At 35.1% G+C, this 10,045-nt stretch overlaps 2 protein-coding genes across 2 annotated transcripts in view; one reads left to right on the top strand and one right to left on the bottom strand.

Annotated features, from left to right (window-relative positions):
* Nucleotides 1-3,851, top strand: part of Cbr-asah-1 — a gene marked incomplete at both ends in the record, with an annotated part of 5,751 nt that extends 1,900 nt beyond the window's left edge. The window contains 4 exons of the mRNA XM_002646358.1: nt 579-902; nt 1,677-1,987; nt 2,892-3,085; nt 3,642-3,851. Coding sequence (XP_002646404.1) covers nt 579-902; nt 1,677-1,987; nt 2,892-3,085; nt 3,642-3,851 — 1,039 coding nt within the window. The remainder of the gene's footprint in view (nt 1-578; nt 903-1,676; nt 1,988-2,891; nt 3,086-3,641) is intronic.
* A 664-nt stretch (nt 3,852-4,515) lies between these two features.
* CBG15380 lies at nt 4,516-10,006 on the bottom strand (the record flags this gene model as incomplete). The annotated part of the gene is made up of 4 exons (XM_045241470.1): nt 4,516-4,650; nt 5,379-5,692; nt 6,809-7,201; nt 10,000-10,006. 4 exons carry the CDS (start codon nt 10,004-10,006, stop codon nt 4,516-4,518), a joined length of 849 nt encoding a protein of 282 aa, XP_045095709.1.
* Nucleotides 10,007-10,045: the final 39 nt, after the last annotated feature.

Below are 10,045 nucleotides of genomic sequence, written 5' to 3'. Positions count from 1 at the left end.
CTCCAAATTGGGTCGTGTTTAGGCTCATTTCGAAGCTCTGGACAAGCTGAATTCAACAAAATTTGAAAAAGTGGGAAAAATGAAAATGGTGGCCTAGAAAGTTCAAAAACCTGGTTTTTTTCTAGGCCACAAGTGAACATTGCACATAACTTGGCTCAAATTTGGAACTCTCTTCATTTTCGTTCGATTTTGATAAAAAATAGACCAATGTGTTTATTTTCTTATGAGCTTCAAAACGAGCCTAAACACCATCAATTTTGGCTGAAATTGAGTTTTTCGATTTTTCCAAAGGGAGGGTCCTGCGCCTTTAATGTCAAAATTCGAGTTTCCCCAAATTGGGTCGTGTTTAGGCTCATTTCGAAGCTCTCAAGACGCTGAATTTTAAATTTTTAATGCTTTCAAACAAAAATACAACTCGTGGCATAGAGAACCCAAAAACCCCAAAATTTCTAGGCCATCAAGTTAGAATTGGTATAACTTACTTCAAACTGGCTCAACTCCTGTCATGTTTATACTCATTTTGAAGTTTTTGACGCGGCAAACTCAAATTTTCACAAAAATATTCTCAAAAATTTCAGGTTCGATGTGAATCTGGATGCTCCACCATCGGAACGCTGGAAGCAGATCGGAGCCGCTTACAAAGTGCAGATCAAAGAGCTGATTGGAGTGCTGATTGAGCTTATCACTCCGATTTTCCCAAATGCCGTCGATTGGGCAGACGACGTGTTCGGAGAGATGGCACCAAAGCTTGCTCAGCCTTATCGTGACGAGATCTACAGTATCTCGGAAGTCACTGGAATTCCATTGGGACAAATCACAATGTACAACATCTTCTACGAGATTTTCACTGTTTGCACTTCGATCATTGCTCAGGATAAGGATGGACATTTGACACACGCTAGGTGGGCTTCAGGATACTGAAAAATGATGAGAATCTGATAAAAATTGACCGAGCTATGGCCATTTTTAGATTTGGAAGAGGTGACCTAACTTTTTCTCGGATTTTCTAGACCATACGTTGAAAATGTTGCTTTGAAAATAATTTTGTTGAATTTGTCTTGTAACAAGCTTTCAAATAAGTCCAAACACGACTACTTTTGCACTTTTTGGGTCCATGCGCCTTTAAATTTGGGACCGCCCGAAATTGAAATGTCCATAACTTCCTTCAAAAATGAAGTTTTTTCAAAATTCAAAAAGTTTTGAATTTATCTTGTTAAGCGCTTCAAAAAAAGCGTAATCATGCTAGGGTTCCAAATTTTTCAGATTACTGTAGTTCTCGTGGTGGGACCCATCGAAAAATCAAAGTGAAGCAAATAGGCATGTTTATAGTCATTTTGAAGCTCTTAACATGCTTAATTCAAATAGATCATTAGTTTAGGAAACTGGGAAAATCGGTGGCCTAGAAATTCCAAAAACTATGAATTTCTAGGCCAACAAGTTAGGACTGCTATTACTAGGCGGATTTTTGTCGGATTTAGCTGATTTTAGTGTCAAAATGTAGGAAATTCAATTGTCTTTAGAATAAAATAATTCATATAATGCATATGGTGGCCTAGAAAATTCTTGCGTCAAGAAAAACTAGGCCACGCCCACTAAGCACCTCAAATGGCTCTAACTCGGCTCGTTTTCAGCCGTTTTCGATGATTTTTTCAAACAAAACAATCTGGAAATTCCAGAAATCTGGATTTCGGACTTTTCATGGGTTGGGATCCAGAACTCCACGATTGGCAAATCTCCCAGAAGCTCCGTAAGATGATCATCAATGTCAACTGGATTAAGGACGGAAAATTGCTCTTCAAATCCAACAATTTCGCTGGATACATTGGAATTTACAATGGATTGAAACCCAATGCATTCTCTCTGACCGCTGATGATCGATTCCAGCTGGTTGGCGGGTATTACGGTATCTTCAAGTGGTTGTTCGGATTGGAAGCCGATGGAAAATGGATGTCGTGGTTGGCAAGAGAGACTTTGGAGCAGAAGACTAGTGAGTTGAGGGATCAATGTGTATGTATACTGTAGCCAGAGAGATTTCCTACAATTTGGTTTAAAAATCATAAAATTTGGTTGAAAATTACAAAAGTTATAGAGGTTTGAAAAAAAAGATTCCAAAAAAAATTTCAAAAAAATTTTTTTTTTCGAAATTTGTAAAAATTAATTATTCGGCGATTCTACGAAACTTTCTGAACACTAATACAGAGGAATTGTGTATTTTTTGTAGCCACAGAGATTTCCAACATTTTGATATCAAAACCATAAAAATCGGTTGAAAACTACAAAAGCTATGAGCATTTGATGTTCCTAGCACTCATGGCCTAGCTTTTGGGGGTTTCTAGGCCACGATTTGGTTTTCTAGGTTATTTGCTAACATTGCATTAAATTTCCTATAAAATTTCCAACATTTTAGTGTAAAAATCTTTAAAATCGGTTGAAAATTACAAAAGTTACAGCGATTCGAAATTTCAAAAAAAGTTGGTGGCCTAGATTTTCAGAACTTTTGGTTTTCTAGGCCACCACTTCAAATTTTGCTAGAAACCATATGATTTGTTGAAATCAGCTTGTTAAGAGCTTCAAAATGAGTATAAACACGACCCAATTTGGAGAATTTCGATTTTTGACTTTAAATTCGCAGGACCCAACTTGAAAAATCGAAAAAATCGATTTCAACCAAAATTGATGGTGTTTAGGCTCTTTTTGTAGATCATGAAAAAATGTATCGGTTGAGTGTGGGCTCATTTTGAAGCTCGTAACATGTTAGATCCAAAAATAGTAAATTGGTGACCTAGAAATCCTCCTGTAGTAAAATCTAGACCATTAAATGCAAATTGACGTAACTCAGCCAGTTCTGGGCCGATTTTTATGATTTTTTACTTCAATTCCCAAATTTCCAGCCTATTTGGATGCCAAGGAGCACTTGATGAACACCCCAATGCTCTCGCCAGTTTATTACATTTTGGGAGGATCCAAGAAGAACGAGGGATGCATCATTGCTCGTTCGCTCAACGGAACCGCCCTTCTCACTGAATTGGCTGACGCTAAGAATGGATGGTACCTTTTGGAGACCAATTATGATCAGGGACAAGAGGTACGGTAATTAAAAAGTTGTAATTTGAACAGAGAACGTTGAGGGCTTCAAAATGAGCCCAAACATGACCTGAATTGGTTAATTTTTTAAAAAGTTTTCGTGGTGGGACCAACCACTCCGAAAATTCAAACTACCGTAATTCTTTTCATTTTTGTCCGCGTTTGATAAGAATTTCACCAACATTCGTATTTTGTCATGAGCTTCAAAATGAGCCTAAACACCATTGATTTTGGTGAAAATCGATTTTTTCGATTTTTCTAAGGGGGTCATGTGCCTTTAAAGTCAAAAATCGATTGTAACCGATATAAGTCATGTTTAGGCTCATTTCAAAGCTCTCAACTAGCCTAATTCAAAAATTGAAATGATTTTGAACAAAATTATAAGTTATGGCCTAGAAATCTAGAAAACTTCAAATTTCTAGGCCATCAAAGTCAAAGTGCTCTAACTCGGCTCATTTTGGTCGCATTTTGATCATTGTTGCGGGAAAATGCTTAAAATTAAATTTAAAACAATAAAATGCAAGTTCAAATTCAAAAAATGCATAATTTGAACCCAGGATTTGTACTTGGACGATCGTGACACGCCAGGAGACCGTTGTATGGACAAATTGAGCCAAAAGAACGCGGGATTCCAAGGAGTATTCAATGTTCTCTCATCGAGAACCAATTTGAATAAACTGACAACGTATACTGTACTCATGTCTGTCGAAACCGCCCGTTTCGAAACGATCCTTCAATCGTGTCCCGGCGAATGCTATCCATGGTAGAAGATTTCACTGATGTTGGACCCAAGATTGTACCTATTTTTCTCTTTCCCATTGATCAATAAACTCATTCGCATCGTTTTCATTGAGTTTGTTTTTCTATGAGCTTCAAAATGAGCCCAAACATGACCTAAATTGGCCAATTTTTTAAAAAGTTTTCGTGGTGGGACCGGCCACTCTGAAAATTTAATCTACCGTAACTCTCTTCATTTTTGCCCGAGTTCGATGAAAATCAAACCAAAGTGTTTATTTTGTTATGAGCTTCAAAATGAGCCCAAACACTATCGATTTTGGTGAAAATCGATTTTTTCGATTTTTCCAAGGGGGTCCTGCGCCTTTAAAGTCAAAAATTGAATTTCACCAATGTGTGCCGTGTTTAGGCTCATTTTAAAGCTCTTGACATGCTGAATTCAAGAGTTTCAGTTGTTTCAAACAAAAATAAAATTTGTTGCCTAGAAATCCCAAAAACCTCCAATTCCTATGCCATCAAACTCAAAGTGCTCTAACTTGGCTCATTTTGTTAGGATTTTCATGATTTCTGGTCAAGATTTTGGGAAATTTGAGGCACAAAGAATTGCTCATTTTCAGCCAGAAAATATCAATTTATTGCATAAAAACCGAAAAAATCTATAATTTAAGCTATTTTTCCAACAAAAAACCGAAAACATCAAATTCCCAAAGTCTGTCCAAGTCCACCCAACTCCTTTGGCTCTTCCAAAAAGTCGCAAATCGAGTCGACAAAGAATTTCGGATCATCGGCGTGAATCCAGTGATTCGACCAGGCGGTTTCAGCGAATTTCACCTGGAAAATTTGCATTTTTTGGGTCTGAAAGTGCGCTCCAATGCTAAAATTTTTGTTTTTCGCCGAAAATGCTTTAAAATCAATAATTTTCGACAATTTTTTTGCTTAGAATAGTTGAAAAGCTTAAAATTTGAGCTTGAATACTAACTTAACTTTTTAAATAGCAAAAGTCAGCAAACGCGCTCTATTGCTAAAATCTTGTTTTCAACCGAAAATGCTTTAAAACGCTCATTTTCTATCATTTTTTTTTGCTTAAAATTGCTTTAAATTTGGGGTTTTCCAGAATTTTTGACAAGCAAAAGTCAGCAAACGCGCTCCAATGCGAAAATGTCATTTGGAATGAAAAATGCCTCAAATTAGCTTATTTTCGACCGTTTTTGGCTCAAAATAACTCGAAATTTTAGGATTTACTTGAAATTTCAAATACCAACGATCAAAAAACGCGCTCCAATGCAAAAATTAGTTAAAATCCCGTCTAGGAGGTGATAAACTCATTTTTAACGTTCTAAATCTTTAAATAGCTCATTTTCAATCATTTTTAACTCAAAATGGCTCAAAATGTTAGTGTTTTTTCGAATTTTCGAAAAGCAAAAGTCAGTAAACGCGCTCCAATGCAAAAATCAATTAAAATCACGTCTAGGAGGTGCTAAACTCATTTTTAACGTTCTAAACCTTAAAATATCTCATTTCCAACCGTTTTTTGGCTCAAAATGACCCAGAAAACCCACCATCGGGAACATCTTCTTCACGCGATTCTTGTGAGCAGCTGGAAGGAATCCAGAGCCCGAGGCTCGTTGGAAAAGCGTTGGTCCATCGAAGACACCGAAACGAATGTCATGTGAGAGAAGATAGATGTATGTCTCATCGATCACATTCAAATTACACGTCCACTGGGCTTTTCCATTGACATCTTCACCCAAATTTCCGCGAACGAATTGATAGAGAAGCACTTTTGAGACCTTCTCCCCGAGTTCCGCCAACACCTCATCACGAGTCTTGTTCATATCAGTGGCAATCATGTGTTTGATGCAGTCCAAGTATTCTGAAGTTCATATTTCTGAGTTGGGCGTTTTTCAAGCTTAAAAATAAGCCGAAAACCTAGAAAATTGAGCAAAAATTAACCAAGTTAGGGGTCTGAGAACCTGAAAGACTTTGTAGCTCGAACTACAGTAACCCTGGGGTCCCTAATCTAGACTTGATGCAGTCCGAGTATTTTGAGAGCTCATAAAGGTAAAACTAGGTCTTGACCTAGAAAGAAAAAACTAGGTCTTGACCTAGAAAAAACTAGGTCTTGACCTAGAAAAAACTAGGTCATGACCTAGAAAAAACTAGGTCTTGACCTAGAAAAAACTAGGTCATGACCTAGAAAAAACTAGGTCTTGACCTAGAAAAAACTAGGTCTTGACCTAGAAAAAATTAGGTCACGACCTAGAAAAAACTAGGTCACGACCTAGAAAAAACTAGGTCTTGACCTAGATTTTCTAATTTTCGAATTTTTTAGATTCCAAAAATGTCTAACTACTTTATCTCAGTCAGTTTTCGTCCGTTTTCGCTGGTTTTTGGCTTAAAATAATTCTGAAATTTCGGATTTTAGGATTTGCAAAAATTTGTATACAAAAAAGCTGTTAAAGGTTGTCAAAAAACGGTTAAAACCCAAAATTTCGAATCTCAACAATTTTTGATTCCAAAAGTTTCAAATGACCGAATCTCAGCTAGTTTTCGTCCGTTTTTGCTGGTTTTTAGCTCAAAATGATTCCAAAGTTTTGGATTTCAGGATTTTTGTTGACTCAAGCAAGAGCTGCTAAAAATCGACCAAAAATCGTTTTGAAACCCAAAACTCCAAATGACCGTATCTCAGCTATTTTTGGTTCGTTTTTGTTGGTTTTTACCTCAAAATAACCTCAAAAATTTGCATTTTAAGAAGTTTGATGATTCAAAGCTGAAAAACTGCTAGAAATTGACCGAAAATCGTTTAAAACTCAGAATCTTTGAATTTCCAAACTTTTTAATCCCCAAAATTTCAAAAGACCATATCTTAGCTTTTTTTGTTGTCAATTTTTAGAGATTTAAGACTTAAAATGACCGTGGGAGTCTGAAATTATCAAAAATCAATGTCTTCCTAATCGATTTTCCTCGAAATGGACCATATTCTACTCACCAGCTCTCTTCAACGGATAACCCAATGGACTCATATCCTCGACAATCAGATTCTTGATTTTTGGAGCATATTCAGGAGTGGTTGCCAACTGTGCAACCGTTTTCCCGCCCATCGAATGCCCATGTAAATTCACTTGTTTCTCTCCAGTGATCTTCCGAACCCAATCGATGAATCCAACCAAATCATCAGCCATTTCTGGATATGTCATTGACGTGCCATCGAACTGCCCCCATGATTCCGATTCTCCACCGCGAATACCATACATCCGAGACGTTGGGACAATTCCTTTCCCACACGAATCCAGTTTTCTTTTGTTCCAAAAAGTCCGGGGACCAAGATCAATGGAGTACCACTGGAACGCATGTTTCCGAACGTTAGATTTGCCAGGATCATCTGGAAAAACATGTATTTTGAGGTGAAAAAAAGAAAATTCAGGTTCTCATAGTCATTTTAAGCTAAACATTGTCAAAATTGGCCCAAAACTAACTAAAATATAGTCATTTAAAATTTTTGAAACAAAAAATAATTCGAGATTCAAAAATTTGGATTTTTGGCGATTTTTGGTCAATTTTCAGCAGCTTTTTTGTTTGATTCATGTAATGTCTTGAAATTCAAAAATCTGAAATCATTTTAAGCCAAAAATCCAACAAAATCGGCCTGAAATTAGCAGAGATACAGTCATTTGAAATTTTTGGAATCTAACATTTTGAATCTCGAAGAATTCAACTTTTAAGCCATTTTTGGTCAATTCTTAGCAGTTTTTCTGTTTGAATTAAATTGAATCTTAAAATTTGGAAACTTCCAGTTATTTTAAGCTTTAAACCAGCTAAACCTGACAAAAATTAACTGAGGTACGGTCATTTGAAATTTTTGAAACAAAAAATAATTAGAGATTCGTAAAGTTGGATTTTTTGCTATTTTTGTGAATTTCCAGCTAGTTTTTTTTTGTTTGAATTAACAATAATCTAAAAATGCAAAATTTCAGAATCATTTTAAGCCAAAATCCAACAAAATCGGCCTAAAACTAGCTGAGATATGGTAATTTGGAATTTTGGGATTTAAAAAAACTGGAAATCTAAAATTTTGAGTTTTAAACGATTTTTGGTAGATTTCAGCAGTTTTTTTTTGTTTGAGTTAGAAATAATCTAAAAATGCAAAATTTCAGAATCATTTTAAGCCAAAATCCAACAAAATCGGCCTAAAACTAGCTGAGATATGGTCATTTGAAATTTTTTGGGATTTAAAAAAAACTGGAAATCTAAAATTTTGAGTTTTAAACGATTTTTGGTAGATTTCAGCAGTTTTTTTTGTTTGAGTTAAGAATAATCTAAAAATTCAGAAATTCAGAATCATTTTAAGCCAAAATCCAACAAAATCGGCCTAAAACTAGCTGAGATATGACAATTTGAAATTTTTTGGGATCAAAAAATTTTGGAGATTCAAAAACCTAGATTCTGGGCATTTTTTCGACAATTTTTAGCAGTTTTTTATTTGATTCTTATAAAATCTGAAATTCCGAAATTTCAAAATTATCTTAAGCCTAAAAACAGTTGAAATTGACCAAAACTGACTGAGATACGGTCATTTGAAATGTTTCAAAAAAAAAAAATTTGAATTTTCATTTGAATTTTGCTTTTTTAGCTCAAAATTAACCTGAAAATTTAAATTTCAATTCAATTTCATTATCTATAAAAAATCTGTGTCCGAATGACTTCAACTGGCTGAAAAACGGGTGTTGGTAACTTCAACATCTTGGAAATTACCAAATACCGTATTTCAGCCAGTTTTTGTTCGTTTTCGCTCATTTTCAGATTGAAAGTACTTGAAAATTTTGAAATTTCAGATAGTTTTACATAGAATGCAAAAAACAAAGTCAAAAAATCTTCAAAATTGACCGAGATACAGTAGTTTGAAAATTTTGGAATTTTCAAAAATATTTACAATTTTCAGTTTTTGACTCTAAAATAGCTTAAAATAGTCCAATTTTAATGAATTTTGACTTAAAATCACTGAAAATTTTTCTAGAATCTTTTTATGTATACAAAATTACTTTTTGAAGATTCTGGACCCCTGAAAACCGAGCTACAAACCTGAGAAGTGGAGTCAGACGAGACGAAGCGGCGTGCCATATTGAACATTTGAGCGTTCATTCTCTTTTCCAGATTTTTCTAGAAATTTCGAGAAATTCCGATGATTTCCAATGAATTCTGGGCGTCCCCTTTTATATGGGTCGAATTTGAATAAAAGTGGGCGGAGCCTTGAAAAAGGGGGCGGAGCCTATTTTGTGCTAGTTGGGGTGAGGTGGAGGGGCTAATGATCAACAAAATATGCATATGAATAGATATGAGAGACGCAGAGAAATAGAGAAACGATTTTTTTTTGAAATTTCGAGAAGTTTTTGCAGTTTGGGATTACTGTAGTTTCCGAATTCGGATCCAGGATCCGAGGATGGGGCTTACTGTAGAAAATTGGATTTTTTTGGATTTTTTAAAAAGAAATTTCTAACCAGAAATACATTTAGTAAGAAATTCGAAAAAATTTGGCGTAATTTGAGCCTAAGATCTTGAAAATCGGTCAAAAATTGACTGAAATCTGAAAATCTGAAAAATTAGGAAAATTTTTTGGGGACTCTAAAAGTTTCAAATCATCATAACTTTTCAAATTTTTCTCCGATTTTGATGATTTTGCTATCAAAATGTGTATTTTTGGCTGAAAATTTGAAAAATTTGACGCACTTCAAGCTAGAATTCTTGAAAATTGGCCAAAAATTGACCGAAATCTGAAATTTTGAAAAATTTCCAGAAAAAAATGTTGATCCCAAAATTTTCAAACCATCATAACTTTTTTAGTTTCCATGCAATTTTCATGATTTTGCTATCAAAATATGTGTTTTAAGCTGAAAATTTAGAAAATGTAACGCATTTTAAGCCTAAAACCTTGAAAATTGGTCAAAAATAGACTGAAATCTGAAATTTTGAAATTTCCAAAAATTTCAAATTTCCCGCGTGACCATTTTTTTCCAAAACTTTCTAGGTTCCCAATCATCCACCTTGCTTCTTTTCCACCTATTTGCCACGCATCCCAAAAGCAGCCAAACCACTTGGCAGCTGGAAATTGAAAATGCTGAAAAATTTCAGTTCCAAAATTTTTTGAATTTTTGAATTTCCCGCCCAATCTCTTCAAATATGCACCGCCCATTTCGCTGCCCATATTTCTGTACGACCGCAATTCTCGGTG

This window comes from Caenorhabditis briggsae, assembly GCF_000004555.2.
Source record: "Caenorhabditis briggsae complete genome, chrI, whole genome shotgun sequence".
Lineage (NCBI taxonomy): Eukaryota > Metazoa > Nematoda > Chromadorea > Rhabditida > Rhabditidae > Caenorhabditis > Caenorhabditis briggsae.
Note: the sequence above shows the minus strand (reverse complement) of the source record. Positions and strands in the feature narration are given on the sequence as shown.